At 47.0% G+C, this 27,053-nt stretch overlaps 2 protein-coding genes across 11 annotated transcripts in view; one reads left to right on the forward strand and one right to left on the reverse strand.

Annotated features, from left to right (window-relative positions):
• On the reverse strand, positions 1-15,775 carry GEMIN6 (gem nuclear organelle associated protein 6). Of its 9 annotated transcripts, none has more exons than XM_077282940.1 (4): positions 15,714-15,775; positions 6,084-6,134; positions 1,739-1,880; positions 1-768 (listed from the first exon to the last, which is right to left on the reverse strand). In XM_077282940.1, the coding sequence occupies exons 1-4, from the start codon at positions 15,769-15,771 to the stop codon at positions 393-395; spliced, it is 627 nt and encodes a 208-aa protein (XP_077139055.1). In that variant the 5' UTR covers positions 15,772-15,775; the 3' UTR covers positions 1-392. The 9 variants fall into 9 exon arrangements, with proteins under 9 accessions (XP_077139055.1, XP_077139062.1, XP_077139064.1 ...); XM_077282947.1 differs by lacking the exon at positions 15,714-15,775 and adding an exon at positions 15,575-15,599; XM_077282949.1 differs by lacking the exon at positions 15,714-15,775 and adding an exon at positions 15,371-15,393.
• SRSF7 (serine and arginine rich splicing factor 7) overlaps positions 15,032-27,053 on the forward strand; it is a 15,485-nt gene continuing 3,463 nt past the window's right edge. The window contains exons 1-6 of one of the 2 annotated variants that reach the window (XM_077282938.1): positions 15,032-15,187; positions 18,763-18,943; positions 19,053-19,205; positions 20,552-20,626; positions 21,116-21,217; positions 21,320-21,361. In XM_077282938.1, the coding sequence (XP_077139053.1) occupies positions 15,160-15,187; positions 18,763-18,943; positions 19,053-19,205; positions 20,552-20,626; positions 21,116-21,217; positions 21,320-21,361 (581 nt within the window). In that variant the 5' untranslated portion in view covers positions 15,032-15,159. The remainder of the gene's footprint in view (positions 15,188-18,762; positions 18,944-19,052; positions 19,206-20,551; positions 20,627-21,115; positions 21,218-21,319; positions 21,362-27,053) is intronic. The other variant, XM_077282939.1, reaches the window with a different exon arrangement.

The raw sequence follows: 27,053 nt of genomic DNA on the forward strand, positions 1-27,053 counted from the left end.
CGATTTTTCAAATTTTTTATTCCACCCCTTACTGGAGTGAGTTTGCAACTTATTAAAATGTCATAAGTCATAAATACGGCTTAAAGCCTGTTTGCATAGCAAACCATGCCCAGATTACATTCATCCGAGTGGCACAAAGTAGCAAATTCCACATTTTGGGGTAAGAATGGCATGCTGCATCATTTTCAACCAAACACTTGAGAACATCCTTTGATAAAATTCCCCCCAAAATGAGTATAAATGTTTAATTTTAGATACATCAGGAAAAAAAACTGTTGTGAAAGTGGCAGAACCCTTTTATGGGATGTCCTACATTTCACAGGTATTCTTGCCACATGCTACACATGACAAGAAAAATACATGGGAGAGAATGTGGCGGAGATGGTTTTAATTTATTGGTTTGCCATATAACCCTGTAAGAGTCCTTGTATGCGAGACAATATGATTTCATTAGTGCTGCTGCAGTTTTCTGGGCCATACGGAGGGTCAATGGTGAATACACCCGCTACACACAATGTCCTGGTAGACTGCCCCTGTTCGGTGACGGGAATGTTGTTTTGCTGCAGCCAGCCTTTCAGATTGAGCTTTTTGGTCTCCAGATCCTCCTTCTTGTAGGCGCTGCTGCTTTCCTGAAGGTTGAAGATATTTTGAAGTTTCTGTTTGGTGACTTCATCAGAGTCTTTCAGTATTTCCACCTTTTGCACTGCGTGCCCCATCACCATGCGGACGGATATCTTCTGATCGTCTTCAAAGTTAACCAGGACAACACTAAAAGAGATATGCCATGAATTAGTGCTGAAGGGAGCATTCACACACATAGTATGGGAGGGTTTTGGGGGTTTTTTTACATCCCATTTAATTGTATTTTTTTGAGAAAAAGTGATCATGTTCTATGCCTCTATTGGGCTGTCCATGCTTGAGACAAGAGTCTGCAGTTACTCCATGTGGCTGCAGACTACCAAATTGCGGTGTGCACCCTTGTCTAGATATGTTGATATTCCCGTTGCGAGTGGGCGGTCGTGTAATTTGCCCCCTAAATGCATTTGGCTTTTCTCAATAGGAGCTAATTGAGAGAAGATCAGGAGTCTAGTCTGCAGGTTTCCGCAGCTGGAGTCAGAGAGACTGAAACTCTTATTCCAAGCCTGGACAACCCTATTAAGGAGCCACGAAGATCAAAATTGATCTGAAACGCGTTGCATATCTACACTGTTTGTTCATATTTTTGAATGATTATTCAATAAAGCCATCCATTATTTTATTTGGCCCATGGGAGCTGAATGTTTTTTTTGTTTTCCAACCCTACGAAGGAGGACCCTTTTTCAAAGATAGTTTTAGAACCCAAAAACTAGGAGGCGATAGGTATATGGGTCTACAAACTACAACAAAAGCTTTTTTGCAAACAGAAATGGTTGAGCTATGCTGAAACTCAACATGCCCAACCCTGCTTTCTAAGGCCTGAGGTCATAAAGCTAGTTCTGCAGAATTGGTAATGTGACCTTTCTGTACAAAAGAACAAGAAATCTACATAATAAAACCTCACAATCATTGACAATCACTGCAGTGCAGGTCCATAGGTAGAAAAGGTGTTTTAGAATGAGTATCCATGCCTTTATGGCACCTGGGGGCCCATGAACCCACCTGAATATTTAGCTCCTCTAGAATATATGCTGTGTGTCTGAAGCCAATAAGTCCATTACCAGCTATGCCCTTGTTGTTCAGCCAATGTAATGATCTTTACCTTGCAGACACTGGATCAATGGTTACAGCCCAACCCTGGTATTCGTTCTTCTCATCAGCTATAACTGTGACCTCTTTATTCACATATTCTTGCCATTCCAGTGGGGTTTTCTCCGTCCAACTGGTTACAATAGTCTGTTCCTCTATTAAATAAAAATAAGTAAACAAAATAATAACAATAAAAAGAAAAGACTATAGTGCCAAACCTGGATGTCCATCAAGGCAGAGATTGACCCCAGTGATCCCAAGTGCAGAATCAGCAAGGAGTGAATAAGGGAGTAATGCTTATTTTGTTGTATTCTCTTAGGAAGTATAGGCAGCATTTGTCTGTTTTCAATGGAATAATAAATATGCATCGAAAATGCTACCGCCAATCCCTCTCGAAGCTGCGCAGCGGATACAGTTGGAGATGGCAGTCCTTGATTACATTTAGTTTCAAACAAGCTAATCTGAATAAGTTTGTAACTAAGATCATGTTAGAAAAATCTGAAACCGTTCTGTATTGTGAGCCTCCGACGCAGATTTGATAGAAGGAATACCACAGCATGACCTATAATTCTTGCCTTCAGCGCCACATACGTCAAACTATTATTGTAAGAAAATGCAGTCCTGACAGAGAACAAAACCAACACTGCGTCATGGTGTCCATTAGAAATGGAAACCATGACAGATGCAAACAAATGCATTTGAAAGAGAAACTGAACTAGCATCCTGGGTGAGATAATGGACAGCGTCACTAACCGTGCCAATAATTAGAGTCCAAGCAAGATGTGGCAGCCAATTTAGAGACTAAAAAAAACTGAATTATTCTTTATTTTAAAATCTCAAGATGTTTTTCCATGTCCTCGACAGTTCTTTCCTCACCCAACTCGGGTCCAGCGCTGAGCCAATCAGTGAGCTCAACAGCTCTTACATTATAGTCAACTGAGACCGAGTTCACAAATTGGCTGCAGCGCTGTCGATGTGATGTCGGCACAGCAGAAAATAAACACAGAGAAGCGGCGGAAACTCACTACTGGACCTGGAGAGGGTGAAAAAAAGCAAACTTTCTTTTTATTTTTTAAACAACTGCAGCCAGGGGACTTTTCTGATACGAGAAAACCCCTTTAAAATCCATCTTTAGCTAAAAACTTATTTAGAGCAGGTTCAGAAACCTACACGTTGCAATCACATTGTTCTTGGAACCATGATTAAAAACGATGTTAGCCTGCAGCACGTCGGTCTGTGTGCCTGCTGTACATATATTTTTACTCCAAGAGGATTTTAAGCTTTTGTAATAAAGAAGAATACTGTTTTTTATTTCCAGATTTGGCTGGATGTGAACAGAGCCTAATGTACTTGTAAACTATAGAGACCGAGTATGCAAAGAACGAATATACGGATACTATAAAAACGATGGAAAGATCAATGGTTGAAGGGGTTTCTAGCTTTGCATATGAAAACTTTAATTTTCTATGAACTAAGATATTTTCTACACTGCTCAAAAAAATAAAGGGAACACTAAAATCCCACATCCTAAATATCACTGAATGAAATATTCCAATTGTAAATCTTTATTCATTACATAGTGGAATGTGTTGAGAACAATAAAACCTAAACATTACCAACACAAATTACAACTAATATCCCACGGATGTCTGGAGTTGGAATGATGCTCAAAATCAAAGTGAAAAATGAAGTTACAGGCTGATCCAACTTCAGTGGAATTGCCTCAAGACAAGGAAATGATGCTCAGTAGTGTGTGTGGCCTCCACGTGCCTGTATGATCTCACTACAACGCCTGGGCATGCTCCTGATGAGGTGGCGGATGGTCTGTGGTGCAATGTGACATTGGTGGATGGTGCTTACTTCTATTAACCCCTTTTGCCTATAGCTGCACAGGCCTGCATTTAGGTAGTCCTTATCACACTATTTTGTTGGGTATTCACTCTTATACTCAGATTTATATGATTGTGTATGGACAAGGCTCTTTGCTGTTTTTAATTGTTTTATATTGTGTGTTGTGTGTCAATAAAAATCTTGTTTTTCATATACGATTTATTATCATGTCTCTTATTTTTGTGTATGTGGTATGCATATTTGGAGTGATGCTTTTTCTCTCATTATTCATTGGTGGATGGTGCGAGACATGATGTCCCAGATGTGTTCAATCGGATTCAGGTCTGGGGAACGGGCGGGCCAGTCCATAGCTTCAATGCCTTCATCTTGCAGGAACTGCTGACACACTTCAGCTACATGAGGTCTGGCATTGTCCTGCATTAGGAGGAACCCAGGGCCAACCGCACCAGCATATGTTCTCACAAGGGGTCTGAGGATCTCATCTCGGTACCTAATGGCAGTCAGGCTACCTCTGGTGAGCACATGGAGGGCTGTGCGGTCCTTCAAAGAAATGCCACCCCACACCATTACTGACCCACTGCCAAACCGGTCATGCTGAAAGATGTTGCAGGCAGCAAATCGCTCTCCACGTCGTCTCCAGACTCTGTCACATGTGCTCAGTGTGAACCTGCATTCATCTGTGAAGAGCACAGGGCGCCAGTGGTGAATTTGCCAATCCTGGTGTTCTGTGGCAAATACCAAGCGTCCTACACGGTGTTGGGCTGTGAGCACTACCCCCATCTGTGGACATCGGGCCCTCCGACTATCCTCATGGAGTCGGTTTCTAACCATTTGTGCAGACACATGCACATTTGTGGCCTGCAAGAGGTCATTTTGCAGGGTTCTGGCAGTGCTCCTCTTTGCACAAAGGCTAAGGTTTGGGTCCTGCTGCTGGGTTGATGCCCTCCTACGGCCCCCTCCACGTCTCCTGGTGTACTGGCCTGTCTCCTGGTAGTGCCTCCACCTTCTGGACACTACTCTGACAGACATAGCAAACCCTCTTGCCACAGCTCACATTGATGTGCCATTGTGGATGAGCTGCACTACCTGAGCCACTTGTGTGGGTTGTAGAGTCCGTCTCATGCTACCACGAGTGTGAAAGCACAACCAACATTCAAAAGTGACCAAAACATCAGCCAGAAAGCATTGGTACTGAGATATGGTCTGTGGTCCCCACCTGCAGAACCACTCCATTATTGAGGGTGTCTTGAAAATTGCCAATAATTTCCATCTGTTGTCTATTCCATTTACACAACAGAATGTGAAATTGATTGTCAAACAGTTTTGCTTCCTAAGTGGACAGTGTGATTTACTTGGAGTTATATTCTGTTAAGTGTTTTCTTTATTTATTTGCGCACTGTATAATGCTTGATACCAAGTCACTTAAAAAAAACGTAAAACACACATACCGGATATAAAAATAGAGTCCGAGATATTCCAGCCTAGCCAGACACATTGGGCCTGATTCATGAAGAATGTTCCTTTGTACGGCAATCTTAGGCCGGGTGCATATGATCCGGAAGTAGCAGCGCATATCCGTTGTGTCCAAAGTGCTGAAATCCCATCCACTATGGTGTAACATCTGGCCGCTGCGGGTTTGACGCTTCATAAGTAAGCAGTGTCAAACCCGGGGCAACTCCGGATCATGGGCACATACCCTCAATGAAGGCACTGCAGGAGCATGATGTACCGAATTCATTAAAAAGTGCAAACAACTTAATGAGCTGCGCTCATCTTGACAGCTGCCGAGTGCCTCCGTCACAACGAGGACATTTCTGGCATAATTTACGCCACTGTATTGTAAATTTTGATAACTTTGATGGGCAAACATTGCCAATTACCATCCCGGTTCTGCACACTATGGTGAAGCTGGCCAGGACTGGCATAAACAACTTGATGAATCGGGTCCATTGTGTTATTAAAGATATTTTCACCCTCTTGAGCCACACGCTTTTTTTCCCTCATAAAGTAAAGCAGAATATTCCATATGCCTCCATGTAAAAGGGAATATAACAATAGAAGTCTTATTTCTAGGCCAGACTGTGTTCTCGGTTTTACGTTACCTTATATATTTCACCAATCTGAGGACCATGAGAGGCCTCCACACATTTTATTTTTGTTAAGTGATGGCTGTCTTTTTTTTTAATATTTCTTAGCAATAGAGCGTGAAACTGTTGAAGGTATGTCGGAGAGAACAGTGTCCCCTATTACTGGTTACAGTACTTCCTGGTATTACAGTTCAGATTGCCTTGAATCAGGCGCATAAACTACAAAATTAAAAGAAATTATACCCATTAAGAAAAAATGAGGGGGACTTGGTGCCCCAGGACCTTTAATCTGCTCATTTGTTGGGAAGTCCACAGTGAGAACTCCAATGCTGTGATGCCGATGGCCTACCCTAAGTATAGACCATCAAAATCTTGGAAAGCCCCTTTAATTCTAGTATGTTACAATATATTGCATTTTACCTTCAGGAGCTAAATCCGTATCCATTGCACTGTACAACAACTGGCTGATATCTGAAAGAGAAAACATCAATAAAGATTACATAGGTGGACAAAACATAAAAACACAACACACCAATCAAAAAATATCATCTTCGTATTGTTTATTTGCTTCAATAAACCTGATTTATACAAAAAATATCATCTTCAGCACGAACCATAGAAAGTGTCTTCGCTGCCATTACTAAACTGGGTGACGGATGGAGCAGCAATCTGAACATACACAAAAACTCTTATAGACTAATGGAAACAATCTGTGGGAGCATTCATTATTCTGGGCTTTATATCTGCAATGCGAGCACATAATGCGGCCACGTTCCAGCCATCTTTTCATATAACTGTGTTGTGTTTATTTGTAGGAACCAAGGATTCAGCACCAATACTCTGCTGTCAATGCAATGCTTTGGAGAAGCCAATCCAAACCTGGCCATTAGAAATGATCAGAAAGAGTGGCAGGCCCCTCGTCCAGCAGCAATGTCAGGAGTCCATGGCCACCAGATGGGAACTCCGCAAACCTCCTCCTTCCTAACAGCATCCTCAGCGCTTATTAGCAGGCATGATGCGACACCATGCATCACACCGCAATAATGACGCCGAGCCAGGCCTACAAATCCAGAGGCGCAGGGGATGTCAGCAGGGAGGAGTTTCTCAGAGCTCCCATCTATCTGCCACGGACTACTAACATGGCCACTAGTGATGAGCAAATGAGCTCAGATAAGGTGTTATCTCAGCATGCTCTTGTGCTAACCAAGTGACTTCAGCGTTTTGATCTTGAAAAAATATGTTCCAGTCTCCACAGCTGGATGTCTTTCGGCTGCTCGACAGCCACAATACATGCAGGGATTGCCTGCCTGTTAGACATGCAGCCGCGGGACCCAAACATTATTCGAGCACGCCGAAGACACTCTGTTAGCACCTGAGAATGGATAACACCTTATCCGAGCTCGCTCATCATTAGTGGCCACTGGATTGAGGGCCTTTGATTCATTCTTTTTGATCACCTCTACATAATAGAGGTGAAGAATGTAAGTCCGCAAGGACAGTGTCCCTGCCCCTCTGTACCAGTCTGTCATCAGAAATTTGTGTACTGTAACCCTGCATGTAACCCCTTCTCTTGTACAGCACCATGGAATTAATGGTGCTATATAAATAAATAATAGGATACTGTTAGATACCAATGAGTGGTCCAGACATTGTAGGGCCATGATGATCTATGTACATGTTCTGCCTGCTTGTATCTCGCCTTGCTCACTTGCTGACATTCCTGTGATGGCCCCACCGCCTCTACACATAAATCACAAGTGTCCCTCAGTCCCCCACACTTTAGTGCATGCTTGACCTGAATGGTCTGGGGACACGACACAACCAGCCGAGGACAGTAAGACTGGCGCATGCTGAGATTTTCTTCCACAGACTGCTGCCCAGTGTGGAAAAACATTCATGTGAACGCTCCCGGTGATTAACATGGTGTCCGCCTCTTTTTCCATGTGGAGTGAAGCCTGTGTGAACTTCGGGCTCCCCTTTCCTGCATCAGGAGTGCGCCCAATTTACACCCTTCCATAGACGGCCATGCAGAGAGACGCCGGGCGGCCTCCATCTGGCAGCAGAGGTCAGGTTACGGCTTTCTTGCATTGTTCTGCTCCTAATAATGGCGCCCAATGACTCTCAGCGGATTTGGGACATTGAATTCTGGTTCCGATCTGCTGTGGACAGAGCCTCATCCCGATTGAACATGTTAAAAGAATCGTCCACCTTTACTGAGGATTTTTTTATTTAATGCACATGATTGTATCTCAAAAACATTTTTTCCAACTGGGTTTCATTAAAAACTGCAATATTTGGTGTTCATGGGCCAGCGCTTAGAAAGCAGCTAAGAGACAGATAAAAGATGATCTGCAAATCCTATGAGCTCACTGGCAGATCTTCAGTTGGCTCATTCTGCAGCCAGCAATAGACATCACAACAAACTGGCTACAGGAGGTAAATAGTGAAATATTGTACATAAAACTCAAATGCAAAAATTATTTATGTAAAAAAAAATGATCATCCATAAAGGTGGGCGACCTGTGTACCCTCAGCCTTCTGATATTTCCATCCCCTAGCGAGAAAACCCCTGACACAAAGAGCATGGTGCTCACAGTGCTGGAGATATCAGATCACCACAAACGGCTGACAACAGCGGACACTAGCGTGTACCAGCTCGGGAAGAGGAGCCCATGTACAGGCAGCACACAGGTACCAGTAACGTCTGTGCTCCCCCCGCAGCCTGCCGCCATCATGTGCTACTCACAGCGTCCATACAGTGTCCTGTCCTGCGCAGTGAGGCGGCCGCGCACCCCGGGCACATCACGTGACCCCCGCACACCTGGAGCTCGCCGCGCGGTGACGTCACTTCCGCCTCGTTCACCCGTCCCAGAATGCTCAGCGCGGCAGTTCCCAGTCAGTAATGGCGGGAGTGGGAACAGACGGCGGGTATAACACGCACAGACAGGCACTAAAGCTGCGCCTCGTGTGTGCAGTCCGTCCTAACACTGTCCTGTGTGACCAGGCGGCAACGTACGGTGGAGAAGGGCGCGTTATCTGCGAGTATTGACCGCTCTGTCTATGGCTGTACACTGGACCATCAACATTACGTTAAAGGGAACCTGTCACCCCAAAAATGGAAGGTGAGCTAAGCATTCTGTACTGCTGTAGATAAGCCCCCAATGTAACCTCAAAAGATGAGAAAAAAAGGTTAGATTATACTCACCCAGGGGCGGTCACGGTTCTGTTCCGATGGGCATCGCGGTCCGGGGCTTCCCATCTTCTTACGATGACGTCCTATTCTTGTCCTTTTGCTGCGGCTCCTGCACAGGCATACTTTGTCCACCCTGCTGAGGGCAGAGCCAAGTACTGCAGTGCGCAGGCGCTGGGCCTCTCTGACCTTTCCCGGCACCTGCGCACTGCAGTACTTTGCTCTGCCCTCAACAGGAGAGACAGTACACCGCAGCCTGAAGACAAGAAGAGGACGTCATCGTAAGAAGATGGGAGGCCCCAGATCGCGATGCCCATCGGAACAGAACCGTGACCGCTCCAGGGTGAGTATAATATAACCTTTTTTTCTCATCTTTTGAGGTTACATTGGGGGCTTATCTACAGCAGTACAGAATGCTGTAGATAAGCCCCTGATGCCGGTGGGCTTAGCTCATCTTTGATTTTGGGGGTGACCGGTTCCCAGCTTCCATGACACATTGGAGCCCCACAGTTACTGGTGGGGCGGGGGTCATGCAGCTGCCTGCACCATTACAACCACTGAAGGTGGCAACCCGGGCTGTCATCAGTGTTGCTAGAGGTGGGCGCTGGCTGTATAACACAGCCTGCACAGTATGGCGGAGGCACAGCGCCTGACCACACTACACCGTCATGTTTATGGAAACATGTAGCTATGCAGATCACTGACCGGGTTGTCCACGTTTGGAGAAATCTTAAATGGATGAAATTGGGGCTAAAGGCTACTTTCACACTAGCGTTGGTACGGGGCTGTCGCCATGCTTCGGCCGACGTACCAACACATGCTGTGAAATAAAAGCACAACGGGGGCAGCGGATGCAGTTTTTCAACGCATCCGCTACCCCACTGTAATGTCTGGTGAGGAGGGGGCGGAGTTTCGGCCGCGCATGCGTGGTCAAAAATGGCGGACACGACGCACAAAAAAATGTTACATGGAACTTTTTTTGTGCCGACGGTCTGCCAAAACACGACGCATCTGTCGCACGACGGATGCGACATGTGGCCATACGTCGCAAATTTAAGCCAATGGAGAAAAAACGCATCCTGCGGGCAACTTTGCAGGATGCGTTTTTTCTCCAAAACGACGCATTGCGACGGACAGCAAGCGACGCTAGTGTGAAAGTAGCCAAAAAAAGTTTTTACACATGAGTTCCATTAACAATGTTGCACTATTCTTCTATAGCTGCTGTATTAGGCTACGTTCACATTAGCATTTGAGTCAGCAGTGTGGTGTTGCGGACTTCTTTACTTAGCTCCTTCCGTAGGCGTCCTGCGTATCTATAACAACGCACGTGGATGCGTCCGCATACAACGCATGTCACTTCGTACCCACTGTTAGGCTACTTTCACACTAGCGTCGGGCTCAGCCCGTCGCAGTGCGTCGGGCCGAGGTTACCGACGCTAGCGTATACGCCGCACAACAGGGGCAGCGGATGCCCCACTGGGAGGTGCAGGGAGGTGGGGGCGGAGTCCTGGCCGCGCATGCGCGGTCGGAAAAAGCGGACCGTCGGCGGCAAAAAACATTACATGTAGCGTTTTTTTGTGCCGACGGTCCGCCACAACACGGCGCAACCGTCGCACGACGGTTGTGACGTGTGTCAATACGTCGCTTAATGTTAGTCTATGGGGAAAAAACGCATCCTGCAAGCACTTTTGCAGGATGCGTTTTTTCGGCCAAACGACGCATTGCGACGGATTGCAAAAAACGCTAGTGTGAAAGTAGCCTTAAAGATAGGTACGCAGGACGCATGTGGAAGTAGGCAGAGCTTAAGGAAAGAAGTCCGCAGCACCACGCTGTGGACTCAAACGCTAATGTGAACCCGGCCTTACTCTGTCTATTGCTGGCTGCAGAGTGAGTTCTCTTTTTTTTCACAGATGTGTTGGGGACATGATTTTGTGGCACTATTATACAGGTATGACAGCTTCTTCTCCTGCTCTTGTTACTGCGGTTTTCCTCACAGACTGGACAGCTCTCCCGGCCTTACAATGGTGCTAGTGGAGGAACATGTGACTAGACCTGTCCTTTCATAGAAAAGCAGTTTTGCCCTGTAAAGTGTTTTACAATTGGAGGAGACTGATGGACAGGTCTGGTCACATGTTCCTCCACCAGCAGCCATTGTATGGACTGGAGAGCTGTGCAGTGAGGAAAGCAAAACTTTAAAGTACAGGAGAAGAACCTGTCATACTTCTATAATAAGTACCACAAAATCATGTTCCCAAAAAAACAAAGTAAAGGTAATGTGGCAGACAGTGATAACTCATTCAGCAGTTGACAGTAATACAGCGGCTATAGAAGAACAGTGTAAAATCGTTTATTGAACCAAGTTTCAAAAATTATTTCTGTAGCCCCAATTCTATACATTTAAGAGTTGAAAAAATTGTCCCTAAAGGTGGGCAACCCATTTAAGGTTTTAGCTAGTGATGAGCGAGTGCTCATTACTCCAGTTTCTCCGAGTGTGCTCGGGTGGTCTCTGAGTATTTCGGTGTGCTCGGAGATTTAGTTTGTTGGTGCAGCTGCATGATTTGCGGCTGCTAGACAGCTTGAATACATGTGGGGATTCCCGAACAAACGGGCAACCCCCACATGTATTCAAGCTGTCTAGCAGCCGCAAATCATGCAGCTGCGACAGAAGAAAGCTAAATCTCCGAGCATGCTGAAATACTCAGAAACGCGCACACTCGCTCATCACTAGTGTTAACCACAACATATGTAACTTGACATCAGATGTGCCCCTACCTTTTGTGGGCACACATGCTTAGCCTGAATCTTTCCTCACACGTGACGACTGATTTATTTAGCCTTCATGTGGTCTTAACAGCCAGGGGTAAAGTAATGCTGTTTAACATGCACTGGTGGGCGCTCGCCACTTCACAGTCTCATTGATGTGCCCATGATGTTAATGCAAGGTGCTGATGGGTGGTCAGAACAAAATGGGGGTAGGGTGATGACTCCGTGCCTGTGATTACGATCCATTGCTGAAGGCTGGTGTTGATAGCAGAACATGATTTCTGCTATATAAGGCTACTTTCACACTAGCGTCGGGCCGAGGTTACCGACGCTAGCGTTGTATACGCCGCACAATGGGGGCAGCGGATGCATTTTCCAGCGCATCCGCTGCCCCATTGTGAGGTGCGGGGAGGTGGGGGCGGAGTTCCGTCCGCGCATGCGCGGTCGGAAAAAGCCGACCGTCGGCAGCAAAAAACGTTACATGTAGCGGTTTTTTGTGCCGACGGTCCGCCACAACACGGCGCAACCGTCGCACGACGGTTGCGACGTGTGTCAATACGTCGCTTAATGTTAGTCTATGGGGAAAAAACGCATCCTGCAAGCACTTTTGCAGAATGCGTTTTTTCGGCCAAACGACGCATTGCGACGGACTGCAAAAAACGCTAGTGTGAAAGTAGCCTTAGGCAGTGCTGAAGCCTCACTATGTATAGCACAAGCAATTGGACTATTACATACAGTAAAGCTTAAAAAAAAGTTCAAATCACCCCCCTTTAGCTATACACATATTTGGTATGTCTGCATCTAGAAATGGCTGATTTATCAAAATATAAAATACATTTGATCGGTAGACAGCGTAACAAGAAAAAATTTAAATGCCAGAATTACTTTTTTTGGCTGCTGCAACATTGCAATAACAGGTGATCAAAACATCATATCTACCCCAATAAAAAAAAGACAAAAAATAATTGTGGAATTGCACAATTTTTGCAATTTTACCTAAGTTGGAATTTTTTGCCATTCAAAAGTATATTTCATCCCATAAAAAAAAAGTTATGGTTCTAAGAAGAAGGGGAAAACCTCTGACTCCTCAATTTCCCAGACTTTGACTCCACAGAACTGGTCACTACTGAGCATGTACATAAATAGTGGAGCACAGAATCATCTCAACTACAAGCCGAGATCCTGAGATTAGGAAGCGAACAGACATTTCATAACTTCTTAACCTCTGTACCTCCCACTCCCGTCTCCAAGACTTCTCCCGAGTTGCGCCAATACTCTGGAATGCTCTACCCCAAGAAATTAGGACTATCCACAACTTCCACTCTGGAATGCACTACCCCAAGAAATTAGGACTAACCACAACTTCCATAGTTTCACTAAAAACACATCTGTTTAGAGCAGCCTATCACATTCCCTAATCGAAGTCCATATATATATATATATATATATATATATATATATATATCACATTCAATATTTATCTGAAAATAACACTCCAAACTCCACCGCACCCAAAAGCACCACAAATATTGGCTGGTGGCCAGCTCCTGCAGCCTTTATCTCCCATTCTCTCAAGATGGCTGGACCATCACTGCAAATAAGCCCCTGTACTTTGTGTCTCCTCCACCTCATTGTAGATTGTAAGCTCCTACGAGCAGGGTCATCATTATCTTTGCTTTAATTGTATTATCTTTGATTTCTTAGGGCCCCTTCACACTGGTCGATTCTGCTACGATTACGACGCATTTGCGTCATATTCGACATCGCAGTACGAGCTCGTAGCCAGCGGTCACACTCTACGATGTTAACGCTTTTTCTGACGTAGTTGCGATGTGAACGTCACGCGTCGCAATCGTACGCTACCCTTCACACCGCCATAGTCCTACGACTCCGAGCGTGACGTATTACCAGCATGGGCGTGCTAAAACGTCACGCCCAATCAGGAGACAGGTATGCGGAAGCCCAACCCACGTAGTCGCATTACGAGCTCGTATGACCGCCGTCACATACTACGATTTCGACCGCCACAGCGAGACATTTACGACGAAAGAAAGTTCTGCTCTTTCTTTCACATCGTACGATGCTGGGCTGCGTCGCAAATCGTAACGCCATGTCACACTTTGCAACCTCGGAACGAGGACGGATAAACGTCACAAATCGAACGCTCGTTCAGACTTTGATTGCACAGTGTGAAGGGGCCCTTACTTATGACTGTTGTATATGAACTGTTCAATTGTAAAGTGCTATGGAATATGTTCGCGCTATATAAATAAAGATTATTATTATTAACTTTACCAAATTCTTATGGAAACATTTACAGCATATACTGCATTGTACTACTCTACTCAATGTATTATATATTAGAAGTTGGTCTATGTTGCAAACTCCACAGCCCTGGTTGCAAGAAGGACGGGGAATTTCAGTGCCTGACCCTCTTGTTTGCAGAGGTGATAGGGTGGCTGCAGCTTTCTCATGAATGTCTGGCCCAGTGGAGCGCCTGTGTGTACGACTGGCTCCAAGATGGGTCAGTATCAGATCAGTGGGGTACAGAACAAGGGCGGAGCTGCAGTCCTGCGACCACTGCCTTGTGGGGTATCTGACCCTGGTGATTCATACCCTGTCCTGTACACATGACACTATTGTGGCTGGGGGGCCTGAATGATGTGGGGGGATAAGGCTCTGGCTGCGGCTCAGAGTACACATGGGCAGCAGGGCCAGTGCTCCTGTGTATGGGAGAGTTGGCGACAGTCACCTAACAGGGAAGTGAGGACTCGTCATCATTGTTCACACTCCCTTTAAAATAAAATGTGCCCTCAATCCGCTCAGTTTTCAGTGACTAGATGCCTGAGGCTATGTGCCCACGTTGCGGATTCGTGTGCGGATTTTTCGGCACTGTTTTTCAAAAATCCGCAGGTAAAACGCACTGCGGATTTCCTGCGTTTTTTGTGGGGATTTCACCTCCGGTTTTACCCCTGCGGATTCCTATTGAGGTGCAGGTGTAAAACGCTGCGGAATCCGCACACAGAACTGACATGCTGCGGTAAATACAATGCAACGTTTCAACGCAGTATTTTCCGCACCATGGGCACAGCGGATTGGGTTTTCCATAAGTTTACGTGGTACTGTAAACCTGATGGAAAACTGCTGCGGAAACCACAGGCAAATCTGCACCGTGTGCACATAGCCTTATAAGAAGCGTGTGACTGGCTGCAGGCTGTAATAACCACCGTTTTTTTTCCCCGTGGGGGCCACTGTACCTCACCGGTTTCCTAGGGGCAGTCAGACAGGACTGAGAACACAGCAGTGGCCGCCATTACACACTATGGGCACAACAAAGGCGCCGCACGCCACGCCCCCTCCCTAGTTGCCAGGTAACTGCAGGAAAGCACGTTCTCCCGAAAGGAGGAGGAGCTGCACGTGACGTAATCGCCTACTAGCCAATAGCTGGCTTCAACGACCGTTGGTGGCTGATAAAGAGCGGGGAGACGCGCTGCAGCGCTCTAGAGACTACGGCGGAGGTGTGCTAGCTTGCATTGTGCGGACATGTCGCGGTACGGCCGGTACAGTGGCGGTAAGTGTGTACGAGGTACCCGGGGAGGTTTCCGAGGCGGGCGGGTTTCCTTTCTTCCTGCCTCTGGTAGCGCGGTAGGCCTGCAGTCGCCATTTTGCAGTGTGCGCTGTCACGTGTTTGGCGCTTTGTGCAGCGCTGCTCGGTAATGGCGGATCGCGGTGTAGGCTCCTCGTGTTACATTACATGTGCTCCTTATGTCGGTGTGCCGACCAGCCAGGCCTAATGGGCGGCAGAAAACACAACACCTGCTACGTCCCGCGCACTGGCGGCGGGAGCCACGTGCAGGCTGTGTGCGGAACTCCGCTCCCGGCTCCGTTTATGGTGCAGGGTGTAACACCGGAGAGTGAGAGCCCGAGGTGAGGCGGGCGGCGCCTCACATCACTGTACCCGCGGTCAGTCCTGTGCTCCCCCGGTCTGCGTCCTCCCTCCTGGCCTGTAGTTCCCCGCCTGCTGCTCCTCATACCATGCTCCCCCGGTCTGCGTCCTCCCTCCCGGCCTGTAGTTCCCCGCCTGCTGCTCCTCGTACCATGCTCCCCCGGTCTGCGGCCTCCCTCCTGGCCTGTAGTTCCCCGCCCGCTCCCCATACCATGCTCCCCCGGTCTGCGTCCTCCCTCCCGGCCTGTAGTTCCCCGCCTGCTGCTCCTCGTACCATGCTCCCCCGGTCTGCGGCCTCCCTCCTGGCCTGTAGTTCTCCGCCCGCTCCCCATACCATGCTCCCCCGGTCTGCGGTCTCCCTCCTGGCCGTTAGTTCCCCGCCGCCTGCTGCTCCTCGTACCATGCTCCCCCGGTCTGCGTCCTCCCTCCCGGCCTGTAGTTCCCCGCCCGCTCCCCATACCATGCTCCCCCGGTCTGCGGCCTCCCTCCTGGCCGTTGGTTCCCCGCCGCCTGCTGCTCCTCGTACCATGCTCCCCCGGTCTGCGGCCTCCCTCCTGGCCTGTAGTTCCCCGCCCGCCCCCCCATACCATGCTCCCCCGGTCTGCGGCCTCCCTCCTGGCCTGTAGTTCCCCGCCCGCTCCTCATACCATGCTCCCCCGGTCTGCGGCCTCCCTCCTGGCCTGTAGTTCCCCGCCCGCTCCCCATACCATGCTCCCCCGGTCTGCGGCCTCCCTCCTGGCCGTTAGTTCCCCGCCGCCTGCTGCTCCTCGTACCATGCTCCCCCGGTCTGCGGCCTCCCTCCTGGCCTGTAGTTCCCCGCCCGCCCCCCATACCATGCTCCCCCGGTCTGCGGCCTCCCTCCTGGCCTGTAGTTCCCCGCCCGCTCCTCATACCATGCTCCCCCGGTCTGCGGCCTCCCTCCTGGCCTGTAGTTCCCCGCCCGCCCCCCATACCATGCTCCCCCGGTCTGCGGCCTCCCTCCTGGCCGTTAGTTCCCTGCCTGCTGCTCTTCATACCATGCTCCCCCGGTCTGCGGCCTCCCTCCTGGCCTGTAGTTCCCCGCCCGCTCCTCATACCATGCTCCCCCGGTCTGCGGCCTCCCTCCTGGCCTGTAGTTCCCCGCCCGCTCCTCATACCATGCTCCCCCGGTCTGCGGCCTCCCTCCTGGCCTGTAGTTCCCCGCCCGCCCCCCATACCATCCTCCCCCGGTCTGCGGCCTCCCTCCTGGCCGTTAGTTCCCTGCCTGCTGCTCTTCATACCATGCTCCCCCGGTCTGCGGCCTCCCTCCTGGCCTGTAGTTCCCCGCCCGCTCCCCGTACCATGCTCCCCCGGTCTGCGGCCTCCCTCCTGGCCTGTAGTTCCCCTCCTGCTCCTCATATCTTGTCTTCTCTGCTTTCTAGACTGGTTTGCAGCCACTGAATTGAATCCTGCCCCTGTTGTAGCCTCCATGTTTGGGTCACCGCCTCCTACGCAGTGTCCCTGGCAAGGCGGCATTCACACATCCTTGTGAAGTATGATCTGTGTGGATAATGGCTGTGTGAATGCTGCTTAGTGTATTGTGAGAGCAGATTGCTAGAAATAACCAGGCCTGAAAACATCCAGGTCAGAAGTGGACATATTTATCAATTATAATTTATTTTTTTTAATTTCATGTTAAAGGGGTTGCCCACTATTAAGACATCTCCTTCTTAAACTAAATATTCGCCCCAGATAAAATAAGTCTATACTCGCCGCTGTGCTCTCGCCACTCCCGCCTTGTCTGAACTCCTCTTCAGGCTGTGGTGTTGTGACCTCGGCACCAAATCAGTCCTGGCTTGGTGTCACTGTCTCCAAACTGAACATCAGGCTGCAACTGATCCTGGACTTCATGAATTCATGTTCAGTATGTCTGAAGGCAGAGACAGTGAGGCCAGCGCTGATTGGGTGCCGATGTCATTCCACCGCATCACATCCCCGACATTGCAAGTTCCCGAACGGGAGGGGAGTATAGACTTTATTATTTTATTGGAGCCAAACATTTAGTTTAAGAAGGGGTTGTCTTAGTAGTGAACAACCCCTTTAATTTGTCAGGGCAGCATTGCTCCCATATGTGGTGGGTTTTTTAGGCTCTCTAAAGCACTTCTGAATGGTGCGAAGGTCAAGCATCTGCACCCAGCTCCATGCATTGTCTACTCACCCAGTCATATAGAGCTTGAATGGAGGTGCACACGTCTGTCCTTTGCCACATTACGCCGTTTTTCAGGGCCCCATCCTTGGGATTTCTGCAATGGCTTATTATCTTGGTCTAAACCCTGGATACAGACGTGACTTTATACCTTGGTTTGGGTCTGAGACTAGCAACTTTTGTAGAAATATAGCCTACAGCGTCCAAATCAGATAATGAGAAATCAAGACCTCCTTTATCTTGCCATGTATAGGATATAACATTTCATCCTGTAGAAGGTATTTTTTGTTTTGATATTGCAACTTTGTCTTGTCAATGTGCCTGAGCGGTATTGATTTGTTGCATTGGGCATGACCACTATTGGAATTATGTCCCACGGCCTGGTAACAATGAAGGAGGCTGCTTGTTGTGGCTTTCATTAGTGGGGTTCAATTCTGGTCCAGCCCCTTCCCCCACAAATCAAATATTGACAGACAATTCATTGTAAGCAACAGTACAGCCCCCTAGGACACAGCATTTGTAAGGGTGCTTTCACACTGCGTTTTGTAACCAGATCATTACCATTAGTCCCATCATGGCTTACATCTAAATGCAAAACTGTCTTTGGGTCTATGCACCGATGGGGCCATAGACTGTAATGGTGCCGCCAGAGTAAATGTATTCTGCCTTGCATCATTTTGGTTGGCATGCGTCTTCTGAGGCGGACAACCAGATGTAGTAGACTGCATACGGCTGTCCGTCCCAAGTAGGCGTATATGCTCGACAATGATGCGGACACTCGTCACCACCATTGTATTCTGTGGCTCTGTTGGCTTACATGCCTGAATCCCATTTTAGGGTTGAAGGGAGTCAACAAACTGGTGCGAAAGCACCCTAGCCAAGACCAGGAGAATGCAGAGGTGCTGCATGTGTTTATTACAATTTTCTTCTGATTGTTCCACTCCTGGTTTTGGCTTACAAATACGGAGTTAAAATACTGAACATGGCCTTACATTCACACTGATTTGTTATATTGGTTTTCTTTTTTTTTTTTAAGAAGCAAAAGTCTATGTCGGTAATCTAGGAACTGGAGCTGGCAAAGGAGAGTTGGAACGTGCATTCAGTTACTACGGCCCCCTGCGTACAGTCTGGATTGCCCGCAACCCTCCTGGGTTTGCTTTTGTAGAGTTCGAAGACACACGGGATGCTGAAGACGCTGTGCGTGGATTAGATGGAAAGTATGTTCCTCCCTTTTTTTTTTTTTAAATTCCCCCCGAAATACCATGTATATCTTCGTCATGTTTCTAACAATACAGTAATTGTGAGTTATTGCTTTTATCTTTACAGAGTGATTTGTGGCTCAAGAGTTCGAGTAGAGCTGTCCACAGGCATGCCGCGGCGATCTCGCTATGACAGACCCCCAGCACGTCGTCCTTTTGACCCAAGTGATAGATGTTATGAGTGTGGTGAAAAGGGTCACTATGCTTATGACTGCCTAAGGTACAGCCGACATAGAAGAAGCAGATACACTAGGTTTTTGACGAGTAGCTAGATGTTCAGGGATAGTCCTAAAGCAGCAGCTGCTTTTGATGGATAGAATGAAGAATATGGGACCTAGTGCAGTGTTAGGGAAGAAGAAGGTGGTTAGCAGGTTCACACTAAAGAATAGTTCTTGGCATGCGCAAATGTCCTCAAGTCTGTTGGCAGTCATAGTAACAGGCCACCCTGTGCTGTTTAATATGCAGAAAAGATGGTTCTCTTCAGCGCAGTACTGATACATAAGATTTCTATTGCTCAACAAAGTTCTAAGAGGCAAATTAAACTTGTCACCTAGGCAAAATGTCTGTGATGGTACTTTTTTAAAAATTTTTGCCCTAAGGCCAAATGTTTGACATGTTTGGATTAAATATTAATAGGACCTCGAGTAGCTTTGTGTGCATGTGCTTGCAGCCTACAGGAAACTTGGTGTGATAGTTGGGTGTGGGGAGGAAATGAGCATTTGTTAGTAATGGGCTGCTGTAGCTGTTAATAGATTTCATTGTGGACTGCTGCTTTTTTTATGCATTATGGCTTATGTTATGACTTTGCACTGTTCAAATATATTAATAATCAACCTGGTCAAAACCTTACAGGTTTCTTCGTTTGAGTCAGTCGACTTGATTCAGAATGTCACGAGCCTTAAGATTTCATGCTGAGGCGCCTTGCAAATCCGACCTTATGATTCTGCTAGACCTTGAGGTGATCAGCAATAAGAGGCCAGATCCCCTCAAGCCTTCTACAACTAGATCATCCTTTAAGATTCTGTAGAGGCCTTGAAATCTACGATCTACTGTGATCGCCGTATCAGAGTAATATTGGCATACAATTGGGGCTCCCCTCCGCATTAGAAAAGAACTACAGATTGACCACATTCCCAACTAGAAAAAACGTCAATCAAGCCTCACCTGGCTCATATGGCTGTCAGTATGATCGTCGTTATATTGAAGACCTACAGTAGATGAAGTGATCGGCTGGTAGATCCTTCTAGACGTCTAGATCTTCTAGACCTTGAGGCCAAAGAGGGTCGACCTGCAGACTTGCAAGGTTTATTTACTACAAATTCTAGTCTTGTTTTTTATTTTATTTTTTATTTATTTTTTTGTTTTTATCTATTTTGTTTTTCTTTTCTATTTATTTATTTTAACTTTATTGTAAAGTGAAACTCCTTTTATTTAACCAGTTTCTCCTAGGTAGATCTATTCAAGGCAAAATAGGTTTCCTGATATCAGACGCTCAATGCTGTCTGACTGTAGTCTACCAAATTGACTATTTCTAAATAGAATTTAACTTTACTTTTAAATATTCAGATCCAGGTCACGGTCTCACTCAAGATCCCGGGGAAGGCGATACACTCGTTCTAGAAGCAGAAGCCGAGGAAGAAGGTGAGTTTGAAGAGCTCATCGTGGTCCTTCGACTGTAGAAAGTAACTTTATCAGTACTAGTACATGAGCCAGCACTACAGGAGTACATTGAATCCATGTCCACAGCAAGGTGCAGAGCCTTGCTCTCTATGTACTGAAGCCAGTTCATGCCTGGTTTAGCCCAAATACTAGCTAACAAAAGTATTATTCAAAACTTTCTGCATCTAATGTTGGTCTTGTCATTTGTTTGGGGTGCTTTTGTTTTGTTTCAAATTGCTTTTTTCTGCTTTGACCCCAATGGGCCAACAAGGGTAGCACTTCCCTGGTTTTCTATAGAACCTGTTCTATGGGTATTTTGTAGATGGGCTGCTGTCAAGCACACTGTGTAAAACTACTTGTATTTGCTTTTCTTTGGTGGTTACCTTCTTTATGGAGCACAAATTCAGCAGGGTAAATGCTTTGCTTTCTTTCCGAAACTGTCTGAAGCTTGTGTTGTGTAATGTTTTGTAGGTCTAGGTCTGGATCTCCCCGTAGGTCTAGGTCTGGCTCACCTCGTAGGTCAAGATCTGTTACTCCACGCAGATCACGATCTCCATCAGTTAAAAGGTCCCGGTAAGTGTAAATTATAAAACTTTACTGGGTTGTGTGTAGTGTTGGATTTGTATTACTTGGCGGGACATCTAAAATATTTGCTTTTTTTTTTTTTTTTTTCAGATCTAGGTCTCGCTCCAGATCCAGGTCACGCCCTAGAAGCAGGTAAGAGTGCATTTCTCTTCTCTAATGATTCATTTAGATGTTCTGATATGAGCCTAAAATGTATGTCACTTGCCTCATGTGCAGGCCATTGCAGTAATTAGTTACTTGGTGGTTGTTACCATGGATACCCAAACTACTGCAATGGCTTTCACATGAATTTGTCAACATGGGTAATCTGAAGAACTGTTAGGCTATGTTCACACAATGCGGTTTTGGCTGCGGATCCGCAGCCGTTTTCCATGCAGGGTACAGTACAATGTTACCCTATGGTAAACGAAATCCACAGTTCCCACGTTCCTTTTTTCAGCAGGAAAATCCGCGCGGATTTTCTGCGGAAAAAAAAGAAGTACCATGTCAATTCTTTCTGCGGATTCCGCGGCTGTTTTCCACCTGCACCAATACGAAAGTGCAGTTGGAAACCCGCAGTGGAATCCGCACAAAAAACCGCAGGGAAAAAGCAACGCTGTTTTGCACTGCGGGTTTTGCAAAACAGGACCTGAAAAATCCGCAGCAAAAAAGGAACGTGTGAACAAGCCCTAACATTTCTCATTGAGATTTGCTTTTTACACCTACTACATATTGGGCTAGGACAGGGGTCCTCAAACTTTTTAAACGGGGCCAGTTCGTGGTCCCTCAGACTATGAACAAATTTCTATACACACTGCACATGTCTTATTTTGAAGTAAAGGAACAAAACATGAACAAATACAATATTTAAAATGAACAAGTAAAGTTAAATCAACAAACTTATCTGTAGTTCAATGGGAACTATGGAACGGCTTTTGGCTAATGAGATGGTCAATGTCCAGTTCCATATTTGTCACTTCTGGGCGTAATAAGTGAAGCAATTGTTATCTTTATTGATATCATGGGTTCCCAGGGATTCCAAATTGCTATTAGTAAAATATATATAACTAATTTTTACCCTTCGCCATGACAGCACCCACTGGAGAGATAGGGATCCGCCCCAAGGAACAGGAAACCTACAGAGACATAAAAGGGGGCGGTCCCCCTCTCCTCCTCAGTTTAGGTTTCCTGTTCCCAGGGGACAGGATCTCTGAAGACTACAGAAATCATACCTGGGCTAGGAGCATCCGCCTGTGCGGTTTCTGCGCGAACGGCAGGGGATGCAGTCCAGATGCAGCGTCGGGGGAGATTCCGTTAGACGGCTCCCCCCTCGTCTGGCCGGCATGTGGGATGGCTGAGTCCGGGAGAGATGACGCCGATTCCACAGGAGCAGCGCTGCAGAGGTGCGGCTTGAAACAGGCTCCAGACGCGGACCACCAGGTAAAAGGGTCCGGGATCTGCGGCACAGCTGCAGCGGCAGCCGGTACACCGCTCCATAGCGCAGGCCGGGATAATGGCGGCCGCACATGCGTGGAGCGGTGTAAGAATCCCCAGAATGACCCGGAAGTAGAGGAGCACTTCCGGGTCACTCACACAGCGGTGGAGGGAAAAGCGCGGTTTCGCGCATGCGCAGTGCACCGCTGCAGAGTAAAAAAAAAAAAAAAAAGTTTACTGACCGGATCCTGGCCTATAAAAAGGGGGAAGTTGCAAACGCACAGGCGATGCAACATGTCGTCCCCAGGCAAGACTGTGGACCCAGCAGGTGAGCCAGCCAGCAGAAGGTCCTCAGATGCCAGCCACAGGAGTGAGACCAAGGATTCAAGATCCAGAAAGTCGCAGCCTCCTATTTCGGTACCGTACAGCTTCACTGGGTGAGTGTGATTTCCCCTCTGCCTATAAAGCTGACACCCTTTTCCACAAATGTCTTCTTCTCCCAGGCCAAAAAGAGACAGAAATCTAAGCACAAGCAATGTGCGTTATGTGACGAGCCTCTCCCAGATTCCCACCCCAAAAAACTCTGCAATCAGTGTATGGCGGAAACAATGCAGAGTCCATCTATGTCGGTCACAGATATACGGGCCATAATTAGAGAGGAATTACAGGCCATCTCACAAGCCAGTACCCCCCCTAAAAAATCCGGGAAAGAAAAGGCTATATCCAGCTCTGAGTCCGAGGAGGAAGGCGTTATCCACTCAGACTCCTCGCAGGCGTCATCCTCTTCCTCAACACATTCCGACATTGAGGGTCGAGCTTGTTTTCCTCTTGATGGGGTGGACAACCTAGTAAAGTCCATCAGGAATACTATAGGTTGTGAGGATACAAAAGACGACCAAACTGCACAAGACATCATGTTTGCAGGGTTGGCGGAGAGGAAGAGAAGAGCATTCCCAGTAATTCCTGCGGTTAAGGCTCTGATAAAGAGGGAGTGGGAGAAACAGGACCAGAGAGGTTTCCTCCCGTCAGCCTCCAAAAGGAAGTACCCCTTTAATGATGAGGAGTTAATTTCATGGACTAAAATCCCTAAGGTGGACGCTGCAGTCGCCTCCACCTCAAAACAGTCAGCCCTACCAGTCGAGGATGCGGGCCTACTTTCTGATCCTTTAGATCGGAAGGCAGAATCGTCACTGAAACGATCATGGGAGGCTTCCACGGGCATATTTAAGCCATCAATTGCCAGCACGTGCACAGCTAGATCCATGCTTGTGTGGATTGATCAGCTGGATCAACAAATCGAACAGGGGGTCTCCAGACAAAAATTGCGGGATGCGATACCACTAATTAGAGGTGCAGCAGCATTCATGGCCGATGCTTCAGCTGACTCCCTTCGCCTCGCAGCAAGGTCAGCCGGTCTAATTAATAATGCCAGACGTGCGTTATGGATGAAGAGCTGGAAGGGGGATACGCAGTCAAAGGCTAAGATCTGCGCTATTCCGTGTGAGGGTGAGTTTTTGTTTGGGAAAGCATTAGACGAGATCCTCAAAAAAGCAAAAGAGAGGAAAAAAGCCTTCCCTGACCCCTCAATTCCTTTCTATAGGAAGACCTTTAGGAAGAGGCCGTTCGGGAAAAGAACACAAAATGAAAGATCGTCACGATGGGCCACAAGAGAGGGAAAACAGGGTGGCACTATGTTCAAAGGCCCCCCCTTCCGTAGAGACAACAAATTCTGAAACACCAGACACCCCAGTAGGGGGCAGGTTAAAATTTTTCTTTCCCCAATGGCGAAAAATCACGTCAAGTTCCTGGGTGCTAAATATTATTAAGGAAGGAATGAAAATAGAATTCCTCCAAATTCCCCATGATTCCTTTATTTTAACAGCCCTTTCCTCACCAGTGCAACAGAAGGCCCTTGAACTGGAAATTAGAAGTCTTATAGTTAAAAATGTTTTAGTTAGGGTGCCAAAGGGACAAGAGGGTAAAGGGTTCTACTCTCCGTTATTTTTAATCCCTAAACCCGATGGTTCATTTCGAACAATTATAAATCTTAAAAAACTCAATACGTTTATTAAAAATTATACGTTTAAAATGGAGTCTATTAGATCGGCCATTAAGCTCCTTTTTCCAAATTGTAGAATGGGCGGCATTGATTTAAAAGATGCCTACTACCATCTCCCTATCCATAGTAGGTATCAAAAATACTTAAGAGTGGCAGTAACTCTTGAGGGGGAGATTCATCATTTCCAGTATACAGCCATGCCCTTCGGTCTCTCCACGGCACCCAGGATCTTCACGAAGGTAATGTTAGAAGTAATGGCCTACCTTCGCCAGAGAGACACATTAATCATTCCCTACTTAGATGATTTTTTAGTTGTAGGAAACTCATCCCTTCAGTGTGCGGAACGATTAGCTGACACTGTCTCGTCCTTAGAAAGCCTGGGCTGGATCGTCAACTATAAAAAATCCAGACTCACCCCACTTTCTCTTCAGACATTTTTGGGATTTAGTCTAGATTCCATAAAGCAAAAATGTCTACTTCCCCAAGAAAAAATATCTCTTATAGAGGGTAAAGTTGTGGCGGCCATTCACAAACCTCAAATGTCCCTGAGAGCAGGAATGTCCTTGCTAGGATCCCTCTCCTCCTGTACTCCAGCCGTTCAGTGGGCACAACTTCATACCCGAACATTACAACATCAGATACTTCGGGAACAGAGAAAATTTCTGGGGCACCTTGAATCGAAAATAACTTTATCCGAGAAAGTCTTATCCTCCTTAGAATGGTGGCTAAATAAAGACAACCTAGCGGGGGGTGTCCCTTGGGTAATATCACCATCCCACACGATAACTACGGACGCTAGTCCCCACGGGTGGGGCGCACACATGGGAGATAGATTCTGCCAGGGAACCTGGGATAAGAATGAGGATTTATATTCATCAAACCTAAAAGAATTGAATGCGGTAAACTATGCACTGCGTCAATTTCTCCCACAGCTACGAGGAAGCCACGTCCGAATCTGTTCAGACAACACTACGACAGTGGCGTATTTAAACAAACAAGGCGGCACAAGATCAGACGCTCTAATGTCTTCCGCAAACAGTACCTTAATCCTGGCCGAAAAGCATCTGTTGTCCCTCTCGGCAGTCCACATCAAAGGAGAGGACAATCAACAAGCGGACTTCCTAAGTCGACACACTCTTCATCAAGGAGAATGGTGTCTCAATCCTCACATTTTCCACAAGATAACATTGTTATGGGGCAAACCCCAAATAGACCTGTTCGCTACAAAACAAAACAAACAAGTCCAGAAATTCGCATCTCGGTCCCGTGCAGATCACCCGGACATTCTAGATGCTCTTCAAACACCCTGGCAATTCAAGCTGGCGTATGCTTTCCCTCCGATAATTCTGCTTCCACAAGTAATACGGAAAATCAGGGAAGAGCAGGCCAGGATAATACTAATAGCGCCATTCTGGCCCAAGAGACCATGGTTCTCGTGCCTGCGGTCGATGTCGGTGACGGATCCTTGGGTCCTTCCCTCAATCCCAAACCTTCTCTCCCAGGGACCTTTCTTCCACCCTCAGGTGGACAGCCTCCACCTGACGGCCTGGAATTTGAAAGGCAGATATTAAATTCCAGGGGGTTTTCAAAAGGCCTAATTGATACACTCCTGCTTAGCAGGAAACCATCTACAACAAAAATTTACACCAAAGTATGGAAGAAGTTTCTTCAGTTCCATACTAGTTCAAACCCCTCTGAAGTCCCAATAAAATCTATACTAGAATTTCTACAGAAAGGGAAAGAGTTAGGTCTGTCAGTTAACACACTAAAGGTCCAGGTGTCCGCTCTGGGTGCCCTCTATGGCCATAATATTGCTGGTAATAAATGGGTATCCCGCTTCATCACGGCCTGTGAACGAGTTACTCCTGTCCACATACCTAGAGTAGCTCCGTGGGATCTAAATCTAGTCTTAGACTCTCTAACAGAATCCCCATTTGAGCCTATAGACACAGCATCTTTAAAACACTTGTCGTTAAAAACAGCCTTCTTAGTAGCCTTAACATCGGCTAGAAGAGTCAGCGACATTCAGGCCTTGTCGATAGATCAACCTTACCTTCTCACATTTCATGACAGACTAATCTTAAAACCGGACCCCCTATACCTTCCTAAGGTAGCAGGGAAGTTCCACAGGTCACAGGAGATACATCTTCCTACTTTCTTTAAAGATCCCTCTACTCCTGAAGAACAAAAATTCCATACTCTAGACGTCAGGAGAGTAGTTTTGCAATATATTGAGAAAACTAGTAGTTGGAGGCAGAGTAGGGCTCTGTTCATATCCTTCCAGGGCAAAAAGAAAGGATATGGAGTCACAAGAGCAACATTATCCAGGTGGATAAGAGACGCTATCCGGTT

Source organism: Ranitomeya variabilis, chromosome 2 (assembly GCF_051348905.1).
Source record: "Ranitomeya variabilis isolate aRanVar5 chromosome 2, aRanVar5.hap1, whole genome shotgun sequence".
NCBI lineage: Eukaryota > Metazoa > Chordata > Amphibia > Anura > Dendrobatidae > Ranitomeya > Ranitomeya variabilis.